The 18559-nt window shown below is 46.0% G+C and overlaps 1 protein-coding gene and 1 non-coding gene across 2 annotated transcripts in view; one reads left to right on the forward strand and one right to left on the reverse strand.

The window, feature by feature from the left end:
• Positions 1-605: 605 nt before the first annotated feature.
• On the forward strand, positions 606-710 carry LOC129405278 (U6 spliceosomal RNA). The gene has a single exon (XR_008630458.1). It is a non-coding gene; the product is annotated as a U6 spliceosomal RNA (small nuclear RNA).
• A 27-nt stretch (positions 711-737) lies between these two features.
• The window catches only part of FHAD1 (forkhead associated phosphopeptide binding domain 1), a 131213-nt gene continuing 113391 nt past the window's right edge, over positions 738-18559 (reverse strand). The window contains exons 28-35 of the mRNA XM_055139446.1: positions 16676-16805; positions 16001-16133; positions 14730-14817; positions 14124-14344; positions 13299-13464; positions 8412-8486; positions 6142-6195; positions 738-1709 (exon numbers count right to left, since the gene is read on the reverse strand). Coding sequence (XP_054995421.1) covers positions 1596-1709; positions 6142-6195; positions 8412-8486; positions 13299-13464; positions 14124-14344; positions 14730-14817; positions 16001-16133; positions 16676-16805 — 981 coding nt within the window. The 3' untranslated portion in view covers positions 738-1595. The remainder of the gene's footprint in view (positions 1710-6141; positions 6196-8411; positions 8487-13298; positions 13465-14123; positions 14345-14729; positions 14818-16000; positions 16134-16675; positions 16806-18559) is intronic.

Consider the following 18559-nt stretch of genomic DNA (forward strand, 5'->3'; position numbering starts at 1 on the left):
ATTTTCTTGTATAATCCTACTAGTGGCAGGGATCACTCTTGATGGGGCTGGGGGACTGTATACAGTGCTGGGATTCAGACCAGGGTCTGCCACACCCCAAACAAGTGCCTTAACAAATGTACTGTCTCTCAGGCCCCTCAAGAGTAATATCAGGTAATACTTTATTCATTGACTTTTGGGCCTAACTTCTGTAAGAAGTACCTTCAGGGAATATTACACTAAGAATATCACATTAGAAAATAATGTTTCTTAATTCTCCACCTCCTTCTCCTCCTCTTCCTCCTCCTTTTCTTTTTTTTCTTTTGGGTCACATCTGGTGGTGCTCCTGGCTTTGTCAGGGATCACTTCTGGAGGAGCTTGGGGGACCAATGAGGTGCCACGTTTTGAACCCAGGTCAGCTGCACACAAGGCAAGTGCCTTACTCACTGTACTCTTTCCTATTTCTTGCTAGTTTCAATCCGAATAAAGAATACATTTGGTTTTAAAATTTTAAAAATCTTTTATTGTGGTTTTTGAAGATGAAAATAAATGATACTCATGATTTCTAGCTCTTTCTCTCCTCCCCCTCATCCCCTTCAGGGGGTTGTCATGAAGAGGCAGTGAGTGCTCGTTTTGGCTGGACATACACTACAAGTGGAACTATACAGAGAAGATTAGCACAGCTCGTGCATAAGGATGATATAGACATTTACAAAGTGTCCTATATCTTTTCATATTAGAAAAGAAGGCAGTGAGAGGAAGGCTGGGTGGAGAGAGGGCAGGGAACAACACAAAGAAGTAGAGAGCAAGAAAAATTAGTACCTCTTCAAACACCATGAAAAAGGGCTGTGTCCGGCCAGGCAGTGGGAGTTTTTTGCTGACTGATCACTTACCCTGGATCTTGGCCTTGAACTCCTTGAACTACAGGGCCACCCACCTTGGAATCTCAGAATGAATAGTGTGAGGAGTTAGAGACTGGGGTGATAGACCCAAGCCTTGAATTCTAAACATTTATCTGTGTGATTTTTAGACAGCGCCCCCAATCTTCTCTGTAAAATGGGGAATAATGTGATACAATTTTACTTCATAGGAAACTTGATAAGGCTCGATGAGACTCTTTTTGAAAACTGCAAGAGTGCCATGTAAACATTATTACAGAAGCAATAAAGTGAATTGGTGTTCTAAATTTATTATTATAAACTCAAGATATAAATACATCATGGTCCCCCACAAGCCCTGAGGTTATGGTTCTGTTCTACAGCTCTGGTTCAAACCTTGAGTTTGTCTGCACTGTGGATTTCTTTGGAACCCCTTGGCGGTACGGTGTTTGGGAAAATCAAAGGTAGAAACACACGATGACATCTATCAGGTCTAGACGTTTCAAACTTATGTCCTTTATACGTATAGTTTAAAGTATGTAGATATTTGTAGGTGTTGAAATAAAAAGGAAGCCTTTTCCTTTATACCACCGCAACAAAGCATTATTCAAGATTCTGTCCTAGTGACAAGCACACAAGCATAATACTTTTTTAGAGTCCAACACAAGCATCTTAGTATTTTGACACAGAAGAGTCACACTGACGCATGGAGGATCATGCGAGGCCTGGATGGTAATTCTAGCTCCTTTCATCTGCCCTTGAAGACACAAAGCTCTGGGTAGACTGGCTGGATGTTCCTTTCTTCAGCATCTCTCTTTCCTGCTCCTTTGTGATGACTTTTTTAGCTCCAGCCTTCAAAGAGCAAGAGATACAAACATCAAACTCTACTTGCAGTGAGGCCCCAAATGTTCTATGCAAACCTGGTTGTTTCACACAAAAGAGTTTGTTTTACTCACACCCCATGCTTCTGGCTGGATTGCCCTACTAAATATTCTGGATTTTCTGGAGTGGAAAGCTGCATTTGCAGCTGCATGACATCTCCAAACTTTACAGGACTAACGCCCCAGTAGAAGCACACCAGATTTGATGGGAATGGAACATAGAAGTCAGTTAATCTTGACTAATGAAAACAGAGAAGGCTTAACTAGCAACAACAGCTTAGTAAACTCTTGGGCAGGACTTAATGTCCTCAATATGAGATACAAAAGTTTCCACAAATTTTCTTTCACTGAAGTATTTTTTGATCATTTCACTAGTCATTTAGTGGTAACAAGCAACATAAATTATTGTGAACCTGCTATGGGGGCAGGCTGAAGGGATAGTTGGAAAACGGAGATAATGTTGGAGGGAAGGAGACAGAAGGGTAGGGGAAATAGGTGTTGGAATATTGAATACCTGTAACAAATTATCATGATTAACTTTTTAAACCACGGTGTTTAAATAAAGTGAAAGAAAAAAATGTTTAAACATATCTCCCATAGGAGCAAAACAAAAAGTAGGTCTACCACAATCAGTCTATCCCCCCAAACATTATTAATGTCTTGATGTACATCCTTGGTCTACACAGATAATATTTCCCTTTGTACATTTCTGTGATTTGACAACTAGACATTTCCAAGGATGGGTACCATCACTGTGCTGCAGCTTCTTCCTGCAGAGCTGTTACTGAGTTAAATACATCTTGTATCTTTGGTGTCTTAGGAGGGAAAGAAGAGAATATTTATGGAGGCCTGTCTAGTTCTTTTCTGAGCACCGTCCCTATCACCTCTGCCTGCATGCATGTGTGTTCCTACTCCTGGCTCAGGACTGACAGGACACTTGGCAGAGACTGAATGTTTTAGAGGTCCACTCCCAGGATTTGGGTTTATGGGCTCTGAGATGTTGCTAGTAACTTGGGCTCATCTTTTAACTGGTGTGTGTGTGTAACTATGAAGTCATTCTTTCCTATTATATGAAAGAAGAGAGTTAAGATCAACAGAGATAGGTACACAATGAGGAGACAAGGTGTGTGTGTGTGTGTGTGTGTGTGTGTTCTAATGACTTACCAGTTCTATTTTGAGGCCAAACTCTACTTCAGCCCTTATTTTATTATTTTTTTTAATTTATGATTTAAAATGTTTTTCTCACCATGACCCCAGATCTTGGGGTTCAAGGTTAGGATGATCTAAGTGTGTGTATGTGTAACACTGGGATTGAGCTCCCAGCCTCATGTTTGCCCTGGGTACTTTCTAGTCACTGAACCATCTTCTGGGCCCTTTTCTCATGGGGATCCCAAACAGAAGAGCTGTCAGGATCAAGTCAGCCAGTTCAGGAGGAGATTGAAATTGGAAGCCAGAGTCAGTTAAGAATTAGGAGTCCAGAGATCTGGAGATTTTGAGTATAGGAGATAAGGCATTTGCCTTGCCTATGGCTGACCTGGTTTAGTCTCCCTGGAGCTTCAGATGGTCCCCTGAACCCTGCCAAGGGTAATTCCTGAACACAGAGCGAGTAATAGCCCTTGAGGACTACTGAGTGTGGCCCAACACTCAACCCCCCAACCAAAAAAAAAAAAAAGTCCCTGTGGCTGGAGAGATAGTACGGAGGTAATGGAGCATACCCCCTGGCACCTACTCTGTTCTCTGAGCAGGACAACCACCTCTGTAGACCCTTCACCAGGAGGCTCACCCCCCCGACTCCCGCCCAAATGAAGATGAATCGGAAGTCCCTGATCCCAAGGACCCCTCTGGCCACAGGTCTTCCAGAAGCCTGGGCTGGGAAACACCATTGAACAAGCTTCCGTCCACTTTCTGGAGTGGCTAGGGAGGAACAGCAGACAACAGCGATGGCTGATCTGGGAAGAGGAAGAAGATGGAGAAAGTGAGATGTGAAAATGTAAATACAGGCAGGAAGGAAGTGGTGGTGGTGGTGGGGTGATGGGATCTGGCAGGTGCCATCCTGGACCTCCAAACACACAATTTCAGCTTACCTGTCTGCAGCCCTGTGCCCCACCCTTAAAATGAAATGGCAGGGGTAGGAAACAGGTCATTTGAACAGCAACACCCAAACACACCCAGATTGTAAATGGGGGAATTAGCTCTGGAGACAGTGGAGTGATTGTTACAGGTAACTGCAAGGCCCTCGTGCTTTCCCACCCAGCACAGTCTGAACTATCTCTTGGGAAAGCCTCTCCCAGTCCTGGGACTGGGGGTGGGGGGGTCTGTCAAATATGTCCTGAGCTAAGTCCACTGGTCTTTGTCCTCAAAACATTTGTACAAGGAAATGATTTAATCATTACTTGTATTCACTTTTTCTTTTCTTTTAATGATCCAAGAATGTAACCCAGGAAGCAGAATGTTTGGGGTTTCTTCATTGATCTAATCCAATGTTTCTCAACCTTTTAATTGATTATTGCCTCATTCTAAGGCACTTTTGATCTTTTGTCCTAACTGTCCACACCTCCAAGGATGTTGGGGAGAGCACAATATACACAGATGTACTTTCTGGGTCAAAAAAGAACTGGAGTCTTTTCTGGGGTGATACTCTCCCTACTGTGAATTTGTGATTGAAACTCTACACATAGATGGTGCCTGTCACCCATGGACTCTCAATAAATATTAGTTAAGTGAATGAAGGTCAGGGTCTATTTTGTGTTGCTGAGCAAGGTCTGTGGCCTCGGCTAGGTATTCAGTGCATACTTGTTAAGGAGAAGCATCCCTTTCAGCGTACAACGAGCAGACAAATAAAGAAGACCGTTTGCATCAGTGGAAAACAGAAAGTTGAGGAATGGCAGTTAGAAGGCAGAAAACAAAACCACGTTTGTTCTTTTAAAAAGGATAGGAGAGAGATGGGGCCGGAGCGATAGCACAGCGGGTAGGGCATTTGCCTTGCACGCGGCCGACCCGGGTTCGATCCCCGGCATCCCGTATGGTCCCCCAAGCACTGCCAGGAGTAATTCCTGAGTGCAAAGCCAGGAGTAACCCCTGGGCATCGCTGGGTGTGACCCAAAAAGCAAAAAAAAAAAAAAAAAAAAAAAAGGATAGGAGAGGCCCGGATGCCCTCAGGAAGCTGCCCGGGAATTCGAAGATCAGGGGAGATGGAAAGGACAGATTTACCAGCTTGTCTTTTCCTCATGAGGGGGGATCATACCACTGCCATCACCCGAGAACTCCAAGCCCACCGCAGAGGAAGGAGCCCCCCACACTCCCTTGGGCAAGGAAACTGGGGCAAACCTTTGTGGATGGAAAAGCTCCTAGATGCCAAACCTTCAAGCTCTGGCTGGTGACATGTACTGGAAGCTCACTTTTTGCTCTGAGCTGAAGTGCCACCTGTCTCCATTCTGTGAAGGCCAGAGGCACCCAAAATTCCAGAGGGCTTCCCCTTTCAAAGAAGCACGTGACCCAACAACCTCCTGGATCCATCCCCATCTTTTCTTTGTCCTATTAAGTGGTCCTCTGACACCACCTAGAGTAGGGCGGTTCTGGCCTGTATTTATGTTCAAAGGAAGGATAAGCCACCCATTAATTCCCATTTCAAGGTGGAAGAGACCTCTCCATCTCAGTATCTGTTCTCTTAACATCCTACTGGGTAATAATCACCTTCTGACTTTAGAACAAGGGCATCACCTGAGAAGAGTCCTTTAGTTTTCCACAGATATCCCTAGGATGTATTTAATTTTCCCCCCAGTGGTAATTTTCTTGTTGCAAGATGGTGGTGAACTTTTTCTTAAACTCCTATATATCACCTCTCTTATCCAACCCAAATGTGTTTGGCTTGCAAGCTTCCTGAAAGCGAGTGAGTGAGAGCGTGAGAGAGCTCACCTCTACGTTGTGCCAAGTGAGAACGGAGGGTGGGACTCTACCCGTTCCAGGGCTGACTCGTGAATGTCAGGATTTCAACATGCTTAAGATGACACAGTCTTGATTCTCAACTCTTAAAGACACATTCTAGAGGAGGCTTTTTTGAAAGCTCACCTAAATTGATCAAGGCTTATTACTTGAAGAATTCTTCCATAAAGATGCCCTCCCACCCCCACCTCCAGAATCAGACATACATTGACTTCTGGCTCTTCTACTTAGCTGTGGGGCTCTGGACAACTGAAGGCTTCCAAGCCTCAGACACTTTGTCTGTCAAATGGGGATATGAACAAGATCCACCCCGTTGCCTCGTGAGGGTCAACTCAACCAACTCATGCAGAGTGTTAGCTTTGTGCCTGGCACTAATTTAATGCTCAGGACATGGCAGATGTGGTTGCCCATGGGTTTCCTGCTGACCGCCTACTCTCTTCTCTCTGCTTTCTCTGGCTCACCTGGATTTTTGAGCTCAGTGTCTTGTTCTTCGCCATCTCTACAACAATTCGTCTCTTTAATACAGAAAAAATATTATAAAATTTAGTTCATGTTCTTCTTTGCCTTTTAAATTAGATAAAATGGATTCCCCCCCAATTTTCAGATGCATCCCATTTCTAATGGCTTTTGGGTCTCCTTAGGGGACAGGGGTGGGGTGAGAATGTGGGGTGTTTGGGCAATGGCACCCTGTCCTGCAGAGCCTCTTGGGGGGGTCTCTGGATCAGATTCTAGGGGAGTCAGAGAGGAGGAGCTTGGGCAACTGAGGGCCCTGCAGGGAACACTGTACTCTTCTTGAACAAATCTGCATTAGGTGGACGCAAACTCTCCCAGGCCGTGGAATAGACTCTAGAGGCCCGGGGGGCGGCGTGGGGGGGGTGTGTCTGTGTAAACATACCAAAGGCCCAGGCAGGACTAAAGTCATGGAGACGAATCTCCTGGTCTGGGAACTATGGGGCCTGTTTGGATCACACAGCCAGCGTCACTGCAAACCTGAAGCTTTCTGTAGCCCTGGGTCTGAGGGAGCTGAGGCCTCTCCCTAGATGGGCACTCTGACTATAGCCTCAGGAAGGGAACACTACCAGAGTCCCCTTAGCATCCTCTGGGCTTACCAGCCTGAAGCCCAGAAGGGCCAGGGAAATAACAAAAGTGGGTGAAAAGGTGGGGGGGGGACAGAAAACCCACAGGTCTAGGCATTCTAAGAGCTCCAGAGGGGCAGCTTGTGATATTACAGTCCCAGTGTCTCTAACTCCCCTAAATTTCCCAGAGACATCTCAATCTAGAATATTCCATGAAAGTTCCCTATTTAGAAATGCCACTTAAAAAAATACCACAAACCAATGAAATACATGTGTGGGCTGTCTGTGATATCTGCTTTAGAGACTCTCCCTGTGGCATCAAGTTGGTGCTCAGTGTATGCGTTGGCAGACACACCAGATAAAATAGAGGGTGCCCAGTTAACTGGAATTTAAGAATAACATTTAATATATTTTCAGTGTGTATCCCATGCAACATTTGGAATGATACTGTACTAGATAATTATTTGCTATTTATCTGAAATGCAAACTTAACATATTGTCTTGCTATTTTTCCCCCCCTTCACTCTATCAACCCTATTGGGCAGTATCAAGACTCACAGAGTAAATGAGTTAGGTGTCTTTTGAGAGAGCGGTACAGGTGCCTACAAATCTCTTCCATTCTCAAAAGAGGAAGCTAACTCTAGGCTGAGTGTCTGTGTAGGAAGACATATGGATCTGTATTTAATAAACAGCTGCACTCTCAGTATTGAGAGATGTGACACCCTTCCAAGGGAACCCGAAGATTCCAGGGAATTACAGCCTGAACACTGCTCAAAAATATAGTTCGTGATGAATTCTATCAGTGGACAGCTGAGCAACTGCACAGCTGCTTTTCTTGAACTTTTCTGAGCTCAATAGGATGTGATGACATTGGTTCTGTCTTAAGAGCTGTTCTCAGACATGGCCTAAACATCATCCCACTGCTATTCTTAGGGATGTGGTTCATGATATCAACAATGCCTCCTTTAAGGAGGAAATCCAGTATCATCTTTGGCCTTATGAAGACTTTCCAGTCTCACTTCCATCACATCTTTCGGATACCATAAATTCTGGACCAAGCTGGGGTTTCCACTTCCCACTGGCTATCAGGAAGTTTTTGATCCAATTAGCTTCTCCTTCCTCAGCAGGCAAGAAGGTTCTTACAAATGACACTTTCATCCTTATTCCAGCTTCATTTTGTGTCCACTTCTCCTTTTCCCATCCCTTATTTTATTCTTAGGGAACTGGTTCCTGGGACTCCCCACTTCTCTTTTTAAATTTTCTTATGACCTTTCATAAGAAGTCCCCCAGTCATTTGGGGCTTGGGATGGTTTCCCCCCCACTCCCTCCCTTCCCCCATCATTATACCTTCTCCCTCTCCTGCCTCTGTCTGCTTCCTCTCCCAAGATACTGGGGTGGATGCTTGCTGGTCTTTTGTTCAGATTGCAGATAAGGAAGCGGAGTGGGGTGAGGGGAGTCTGGGGGCAGTGTCTTATGATACTGGTCCTGGGGTAGCAGACACGGGGGGTATTTATACCCTACAAGTTCTTATCCTTGGAATATATTGTATCTATGTTGAGTCCAGCTTTGTATCTATGCCCATTTGATCTATTTGTATCTATCTTTGTATCTATGTATTGTACCTATGTTGATCATGACCAGGGATCCCTTCATACCTGTCTCATTTTCTCTTTGTGCAAACAGCTGCAAAATGCGGATTCTTTTCTTTGTTCTCCATCCTCTAAACGTTCCTGAGTAGAAATAGTAGGTGAGCAAGAATGTTTAGAGCCCTACCAGTTCCACTCCGGGACAAACCTCTAGCCTCCAGGAGACAACTGGCTTTCATGGGAACTGGTGGGCAGGAGATGGAGCAGGGGGTAAGTGAGAGTCCTTCTCTTTAGCCACCTTCCACTGTATCCGGCCTGACCCTAAGTCACATTTTACTTCCTTTTCCATGCATAGGCTGGAGGGTATCGCCTCCCCAAGACCACCCTTTCTTAGTCTCGCCTATACAACAATGACCAATTTCGACTCATTCCTCAAGAACACACAGAACGGCAAGGAGGAGACTAGGAGCTTGAGGCTACTGGGGCCAAGAGCAGCCCGGAAAATAGCAAGTCGAATACAGGGACAGTAAGGATGCTGGTATAAGAGTATTCACGTGTTGAGAGAGATCCTTTGCACTGAGGCTTGCCTACGGGTAGGGTACTCGCCTTTGCCAACGCTACCAGTCAGGTGCCATTGTTATTCTTATCTTACAGGCAGCTGTGTAAACAAGGCCCAGGGGTCCTGAAACACCTCAGCAAAGCTGTGCCTCCACCTCCCCGACCTCGAAGCTTGAATTTGATTGGCTGGTGACCGGAAGCAGACGGACTATTTCACAGTTTCTCACAACTGAAGCTGGACTAAGGGGAACAAAAGGCTTACATACTCCTCAAAGGGCGATTTCTGTACATGTCAGTGTTTCCTAGTGAAAACCCCAGTCTGAAGACACACACAAACCACACTCCGCTCCCCAACACCCGCCAACGCGCGCACACACACACACACACACACACACACACACACACACACACACACACACACACACACACACACACACCCCTAGGCCTTTTCTTGGCTATAGCCCTGGCTGTATTCACCACACAGAAGAGGGTTGCAGAAAAAAAAAAAAAGTGGCTGGCTGGCGTTGGGTGGATGGAAAAGTGTCCCGGTGCCTGGCGCCCTGTGTAGGTCGGCTGTCAGGAAGCGTTCAGAGAGCAGGAGAAAGCAGCCTCCAGCAGCCATGAGTTGCCTTCTCTCTCCCCCAAAGTAACAGCGCTTGCTTGGTGCCAGGCACCGCAGAGGTGATGTCATTTATCCTTCCCCCTGGCCCCCCTGAGCCGGGCCTGTTCCTGCTTTGGGGGGCTTCTGAGGATCCAGAGCAGACAGGTCAAGTCACTTAGGGTCAGGGGGTCGGGGTTTGACTGTGATTTGTTTGACTCCAAAGTCTGTCTCTGAGCTCTGGGGAGACATGGTGGCTTCATCTAACAAGGTGGGAAGTGGACTAGACTGAGCACAGTGGGGTCACAGTCATGGTCATTTGTCACCAAGCAAGAGGGCCAAGGACTCAGGGCACCCCACGTCCAGGAGACAGGTGGTTCTCCTGGTCACAGGGGTCTCCTGGAATGCCCCATACTTTAAAATCCAGCACATTTTTTTTGTTACATGAATTTTATTCATGTACCAGATTTTTAAAAGTATATAGAAATCATTCCATTATATAAATGAACCATCTGAAATGCTGCAATATTCCATATGTAATGAAACCATCAAGTGAGAAAGGAGTGTAAGAGAAGAAGGGGCGGGGGAGCCATTAAAAAGAGAACATTAGGTTGAGACAAAGAAATCTAGACCTAGACCGGCTGAAAAAGTTAATTGTTCGATTTGATAATGTGATCAGGGCCAGAAGCCGATTCTTTCAACCTATTTTTCTCATTCTTAACATCCAGGCTTAACCAATGTTCAGACAGGAACTGACACCTATTCTATTCACTTGAAACGTTAGTAAAACAATTGCCCCAACTTCCTCCTTGGGACCTTTGCTAGCTGAGTCAAAGCTTCCACTGTAACATCCTCCAGAGAGTCAAGACCTAATATTATTTTGACTGTGGAAAGCAGGTCTTTGGGGGCACTGAAGGTTTTTGTTCTCATTTGGATTGTGGTATACAAATTAGAGCAAAGTACAGTCTAAATAAACTGACTCTGTAATTCCCCCCCACCACCACCAAAAAATAAAATCCAGCACATTGTAATAAACAGAAGTTGTAAGGAAGTATGACTTTTATTTCTGGAAATTTCCTCTTGATGAAACGACATTAGAACATTACAACTACGAACTACATTTGTTTGGAGGGGGATGGTAGTTCTGAAGTTCAAGGTGAATCATTTCATTTCCAAATGCTTCAGCCATCTCATCTCTATGACATTTCCTATAGTAGAGAGAGAGAGAGAGAGAGAGAGAGAGAGAGAGAGAGAGCATCTCTGGGAAAATAGGTGTAAAGCTTAGAAAAAGGAAGTCTTCCATTCTGAAAAGGGCAACATTCTCCTCCTTGGAAAGAACTGATGTCAAGACAGATGTATGCAAGCAGGTTCCCTATGACCAGCAAAACTGTAAAACTGATCGTCCTCTCCTCTGCCCCCATGACAAACAGGTGTTTCTGACAACATGAATGGCAAATTGACCCAAGATCAATGGTGAGAACAGGACGAGTGGCGAGGGCCTGGAGAGGAGGAGGCACAGAGATGAAGCTGTGTGGAAAGGGGTGGGTGGGCCGGGAGGGGCTGAGGCTGGGTGAGAAGCCTGTGCTGCTGAGAAGCCAGGTAACACGACCTTTGTCAACCTCAGTTTCCCCATCTCTTACATGGGCCAGACCTAGATCTCTACTGGGTTGTAGAAAAAAGATAAGCCCTGTATATCGCGCAGCCAATACTGTTGCTTGGATAGCATTCACTAAATAACACATTCATGCAGCGTGATCGTGGCTGTCGTCGTCCTGAGACTGTCCCTGAATTGTGAATTCTGTGAGTTGCAAAGCTCCCAGATTTAGTTCTCTTGGGAACCCGCATACAGGTTCAACTTGGCTATTTTGACTCCTCCATGAAAGGGTGTCTAGTGCCAAACAGGCTGGCACAGTCCCTGCATTGTGCGTGAATGAGGCATCCCATGAATAATGCATATAAAGCCTGATTTATGTAAATCCTCAGGTTTCTTGCTCTTTGAGCCAGCATATGATGACAATGGCCTTTTGGGGAAACTTTGCTGTCTCATTTTGTGGCCTGGTGTCTCTGCTTTGAGGCCTGGCCTGCCAGGCCTTGGGTAGGGGTGGGGTGCATCTCGGGAAGGGGTGACCGCTCTTAAGGGTACATCAAAAGAAATGTCAGAGCTCTGTCACTGACCAAGCTCTGCCTGGCCTTGCCTGGTGGCGGCAACTGCCCTCCCCTTACAGCAACCCCAGGACATGTGCAGACGGAGGCCTCTGATGCTTCATTCAGAGCAGGGAATTCAAGAAACACCACATTTGGGGGCTCCCTCAGAGCTGGATGGCCACTTTCCCATCAGAGCTACAAGCGAGGGAGTCTGTTATCTCAAAAGGGAGGTTTGCACATGCAGGACGAGCTTCTGAAGAATCCTCTAGGACACCCTTCTCCAAGCCTCTGTGGTTTGACCTTAGAGACTGTGCAGGTAGCATACAAACACACAAACACAGATATACACCAGCAAACACACCCAGCACATACGTGTGCCTAGCTATGTATGAAAGACCATGCAAAAACATGTGTACACCCTATAGGCACACACATGCAAACATACATGCACAAATACACAAGCCATAAAACAGAAAAAGGGGGCTGAGTCAAGTATAGAGAGAGGAACTTTAGGGCCCAGAGAGCTCTGACCACACACCGGCTCTACTTACAGCTACTCTGTGAACTTTGGCAAGTCTGTCAACACTCTGAGGCTCAGTTTCTTCATCCGTAAAGTGGGGATCATTGTCCCAACAAGACAGAACTGGCAGAGACAATGAAGCTGAGCATGACTGCAAAGCATGGATGGAACCTGGTCCTAAGAGATGCCATGAGAAAATGTCCTTCCCAAGATCATAGTACCCAGAGTTTCCTTTAGACAGAGGACTCCACTAAATCAGCCCAGAAGTCACTTTTTCACCTGTCTGTTCTGCTCTAACAGATATACACTTCAAGGCTGTTTACCACCCACATCTGTCCGTTCATCCATTTAACCAGTATCCATTCATCCATCTGTCATCCATCCACTCACCTGTCCATCCATAATATCCATCCATTCATCAGTCACCCACCCATCCAACCATCATTTCATCCATCTACCTACCCACTCATCTATCCACTACATACCCATCCATCCAACAATCCATCCTGATGTAATTCACCAAATACTTATTGGGTACTATCACTCCAGTGGGCAGGACATTTGCCTTGCACGTGGCTGACCCGGGTTCGATTCCTCCATCCCTCTTGGAGAGCTCAGCAAGCTACCAAGAATATCCTGCCCGCATGGCAGACCCTGGCGAGCTCCCCGGGGCATATTCGATATGCCAAAAACAGTAACAACAAGTCTCACAATGGAGACATTACTGGTGCCCACTCGAGCAAACCGATGAACAATGGGAAGACAGTGCTATTTATTGGGTGTCTACTATGTTCTACCAAATTGCTATTCTTAGGGAGCATGGATTCATCTATTCATCCTTAGCATCTGGCAGAACCAGAAAAAGAAAAACAGCAAATCTCACCTTAAAAAGAATACAGACACACGTAAATCTCAGAGAGGTTAGGGAATTTGCCGGAGGTTTACACGGTAGGTAGCGCGAGGGCATATACACCTTGGTCTGTCTGATGCATAACGCTGTTCTGCCAACTTGGATCTCAGTGCAAGGAGAGATGAACCTTGAGAATTCCCAGACCCCCTGGGACCTTACTTTGCCGCTGCTAAAGGGAGCGAAGGTGTGGCCTCAGAGGCTGTGCTTCAAGCAGGGCCCTTTCACCTTCTGCTGCCTGATGGCCCTGTTGATCCTCTTCTCCTGGTACAGCTGCTGTTCCATGCGCTCCAAGGCCTCCTTCAGCAGGGCCTTTTCCTCGGCCTCCTTATAGATGTCATCCTCCAGCTTGGCCACCTGTGACTGGTACATCTGAACGGACACTTTGCTTTGCCTGAGCATACATGAGAGATAGTCTCTTTCCCCCTCTTCTTTCTCACGGACCATCCATATTCCCAAACAAGGAGAGTCTTAAGGTACTTATGACAGCTAACTTAGTGGTCTGACAAAGATTTGGTGTAGGGGGCAGAATGAATAGCTGATTGGCTGAATAGGCGTGGCATGAGGTTGGCAGAGGACAGGCGAGTGGCTCCTCCTAATTCCCAGAGAGGGGAGGAGAGATCCCATAGATATCCACTGGAAAGATGATGAACAGCGAAAAGGACTCCAAATGTGAAAGAGTCACTATGGATTAAAACACGATATGGCTACAGAGGAATAACATTGGGCATGAGTCCACGGAATATCCAAGCAAATGTCCACTTAGGATACAGGGATATTCATCAAAGGTGCAGCTAATCCATTCAGGGAATTCAGAAAGAAGCTCACGGAGTGTTTCCGTGGCTGTCCTCCCAGTCTTGGCTCATCACATTCCCTCTGTTTGTGATTCCGCCCCTCCCCCCGCACTTCCCACCCCAGTGTTGTTATTCCACACCCAGGCCTCTGTCCCTCTGCCCTGCTTCTAGGTGACTGCAGCTATCCTGAAGGTAACCCCCAGGCTGAAGCCGGGAAGGAGAGAGGCCTGGGTCTTCCCCCCCAAGACACAGGCCATACCTGAGCTGTTCGATGTCCTTCTCGTATCCTCTCAAAATCTCCTCTTTTCTCTCCAGCCGGTTCTTCATTTGGGTGATTTTATCAAACACCAGGTCGAGGTCCCTTTGTCGTAGCTGGTTGACCTTCTCCCTCTCTTTTGGGGAGAGGAATTTTATGGAGACCTGACCTGACATGTCTTTGATGTTCATCAGACAGCCCAGAGTTCTGCTCATGTCCATGTACTGCAAGGAAAGGGTGATGCCGTCAGAGGCTCGGCGGAGACCGGGGCTGGGCCTTCAGGAGGCAAATGGCCAGTTCTGTTTCACACCATTTGTGGCAATTTGCAGGGAACAAACATATTTGGGAATTGGTGCTACCTGGAATTTGAGCGAAACTTTCATTCCTGCCCCCCACATCCATTTATGAGGGGGAATGAGGGGGAAAAAAGACAAGAGATATAAACATTCATTTGAACTACCCAGTTTTTTCAAGAAACTTGGCCCTGCTCTTTCTGAGCAATACTGGGAGGGTGAAGGTGCCTTGCAGAGCTGTTACATTAGCTAAATAGGGGTGTCATGGTTGACATTGATAGCAGAAGACCCAGGATGGGAAAAAGAGGGAACATACCAGCTTTTCACTGAGATCCAAAGCTTCAGCCATATCCATTTTCCCTAAGTTGTCCAGGAACAGGCTGGATTCTCGATTGACAAGACCAATTTGAGACTGAATTTTAAAAAGAGAGAGAGAGATAGATAGAGAGAGAGAGAGAGAGAGAGAGAGAGAGAGAGAGAGAGAGAGAGAGAGAACTCAGTATTTTATTATAAATTTCTACAACCAAAAATTATGACACTATATGGCTGAGGAATAACATGTCATGTGTCCATGGAATGTCCAAACAAATGTCCACTTAGGATACAGGGATATTTAACAATCATAATGCTTCAGGAAGTCAAATTGCTTCTGAAAATCCTAGCCAATAAAACAATGTATCCAAAGAGAGAAAGGCTTTCTTAACTATTTGGTGCTACTTAAAAACAATAGTTAATATTCATTTATCTAGATTTTCTTCTGTGTGAACACTAAGGATCAAACCCAGGGTGTCTCATCAAAAAGCCGCCCCTATAATTGATTAAGTATTTATTGTTAGACGGTCCAGTATTTCCCAAAGTGAGCAATACCAACTCCTGGAGAGTGGTAAGTAGTCTCAAGTTAAACTGTGACCCCCTTGCTGCCTGTTTGAAAAAGGTAGAGTTTTGGGATGGGAGGTGGGGGGTGGTGTGTGAAATAATTTTCCTTGAAAGGGGGATGTTAAGTCAAATAAGCTTGGAAACCTCTCACTAGACGCTGGAATAAGCACTTTACCTAATGATCTCCTATAATGTCGCCATCATCATTTTATATTTGGGAACTGGAGTCTCCAACAGGTTCAGGGTCTACCTATGGCCTCCAGCTCACAGAGCTGGGGTTTGCACCCAGGTCTCCAGACTCTTGAATTCATATTGAGTTCAACTCATATTGAGAAAGGAAGAAAGCTTCCTTTCTTGGTAGTTTCTGCTCTTCACAAATTTCAGCTTACAGAGAAAAGTGACAGGCAATGTTTTATATTAGCCTGCTAGTATTCTTTTATAGAGTGTTGCACATGAGATGAGTCTACCGGAAGTTGATCTAGCCCAATGTCAAGCTCTGTATCATTGCTCATTTAGGTTTTACATACATACTGAATGACGACTGCATTTCTATTCAAACACTGCACCACTGACCAGAGGTAGAAATGCTAATGCCTCAGAGAGGATTTGATTCCAACCACTGATATGCATGGCTGAACTAGAGAACCTGGTTCCTGTCTTTCTCAGGCCCGCCCACTCCCACGTGTCAATCACTGCAAAGGCAAACTTGCTTTGGTTCCTGCTCGGATTTCTATTCTTGAGAGAGTTGGCAAGTCAGGTTTTGCATCCGATAAATTCTGGACACTGTTTTCCAGTCTGAGAGCCTTGGGATCTCGAAATGATTCATCCTGTTGGTTTTTGTGATCTAGGAGAGAAATAATTTAGACTCAACAGGGAGGCTCAGGAAGATATTACTGCATGAAACGACTCGAGCTACTGTTTACTGAAATACTATTACAGTACTGTTACAGTACTGTTAACTGTGTACCCAAGGTCACTCAAGGGTCAGTGCTGAGACACTGAAGGTGACCTGAGTGCAGAATTGAGGATGAACCTTCCGGGTCCCAGCTCAGCGCTTAGCTAGTAGTTCAAGAGAGCTCTGTACCGTCTAAGGGGGATATTCTAGGCAGCTCCTCAGTGTGGACACTTGACAATGCTTCTACTGGCACTACAGCAAATAAGAGAAGGAAGGACAATGTGGTCACTTTTCGCATGAAATCTTATCTAGCATAAAGGCCGGCCCTTGACTCTGAGAGCATGTCTTACAACATCCTGCCAGTTATGACATAGGAAGAGAAAAGCTGGTGGTCCTGGCACACTGATTAGTGCTCGAAGTGAACCCTCCCTAGAGCCTGCACCCCTTGGTTTGTGAGCACGGATGGGGGGAGCAGGCGGGAGGAAACTGACCTGGCGTGAAGGACTTCTCGAGCTCTTTAATTCGTGCACGAAGATCAGATAAGGCTTTTTTCTGCCGCTGAATGACTTCCTCATGCCGGGACCCCCTGCACTTGGCCCCGAGGTCACTGAAGGCCTGCTCCTGTGGTCGGAATGGAGCACACAAAGGCTTTAGTAGGGACTAAACTAAACATGGCCCTTACATGGCGAGAAATGTGAAAAATTCAGGGGTGGCAGAGACCTGTCATCTAGCACCTTGGAAAATATCACAAGGGGCTTCAGCAGAGAAGGGATTAACATTTTTCAAATATAAAGTCACATCTAGGAAAGTTTCCAACTTTCCTACCCACTTAGTATTACTATAAATGAAAGATCTCTATGTTCCTTCCCCAAGTCTCCTGTCCTGTCCTCTTCCCTCCCCTCCCCTTTCCCCGCCCCCTTCCTCTCTTCTCCCCTCCCCTCCCTTCCTCTCTTCTCTACTCCTCCTCTCCTCCCCCTCCCTTCCATTGTTTTCCCCTTTCCCCTTCCCTTCTCTCCCTCCCCTCCCCTCATCTCATCTCTCCTCCCCATTCCCCTCCCTTCCTCTCCTCTTCTCTCTCCTCTTTTTGGGGTGCAAAGAATCCAACCAAGGGCCTTGCAAGGCAAATGTTTAACTACAACCCGGTTCTCCATGTTTAATTTTTTTCTTTTAATCTTAGTTTTCCATTTCTTCTCTTTTTTGGCCTTTTATAAACAATGACATCAAATTCCACTCCAGGCAGGATATTCTGAGATGAGAGACATTCTCCCCTAAACTCATAAGGATCACTAATATTTATCAGGGGAAATTAGATAGATGGGCTCTTTGCTGTCTGGGGGAAGGAGAACCTTTCTTTGAGAATCCCAGAGCCTAAGACAATGATATGCACAGAACTTTCTATGCATATGGTGAAAATGTTCTGTATCTGCTTCAACCAATACTAGCAACATAGAGTTGGGGTTCTGAAAGACACAGACAAGGAAATGTTTTCTTCATTTTTTAGGGATTATGTATCCCTTTGAGATGGGAAAGAACGCAGGTTTCCTTCCTCCTGATCTTGCCACCTCATGTTCCTGCCACTCATTTCTTTACTTCTTTTTTTTTGGGGGGGGTCACACCTGGTGATGCTCAGGGGTTAATCCTGGCTCTGAACTCAGGAATCAATCCTGGTGGTGCTCAGGGGACCATATGGGATGCCGGGGATTGAACCCCGGGTCTGCCGCGTGCAAGGCAAATGCCCTACCCACTGTACTATCATTTCGACTCCCTCTTTACTTCTTTAGACTCTGCTCCAAGTCTTCTCGAGAAGAGGCCTCTGATCATCTGATCCCAAAGAGCCACTTCCCACCCTCCCCTGCTTGTCTTCACCTCTATTCCTTTCCTCCCTGAGTTCTGCACATATTTGCTCAGAATGCTCATGCTATTTTTTTAATTTTATTTTATGGGTCACATTTCCCTGTTCAGATTTTGGCTTTGTGAGAACAAAGTTTTCGTTGTAGATTGATAAATGTCTGGGTCTGGCACGATGCTGGGCACCGGTGATGTTGAAGTAACACAGAGCTTGAATGAATTGGGGTCAGAAGCTAGAGTAGCCCAGAGAGGGGGGTGCTCCACCCTTACCAAGACCCTGATTGATGCCAACCTAGGGGTTCTGTCCTACCTGAAGGTTGTGTACATGGTTACTGCTTTGGGTAGTTTTCACATGGCTCTTTCTCTCTCTCCTTTCTCCCCTCTCCCCCCCTTTCCCCTCCCCCCTCTCCCTCCCTCCTCTCTCTCTGTCTCTCTCTGTCTCTCTGTCTCTCTGTCTCTGTCTCTGTCTCTGTCTCTCTCTCTCTCTCTCTCTCTCTCTCTCTCTCGGGTGTGAAGGTCTGAGGATA

The sequence above is a fragment of the Sorex araneus genome, chromosome 5, assembly GCF_027595985.1.
Source record: "Sorex araneus isolate mSorAra2 chromosome 5, mSorAra2.pri, whole genome shotgun sequence".
NCBI lineage: Eukaryota > Metazoa > Chordata > Mammalia > Eulipotyphla > Soricidae > Sorex > Sorex araneus.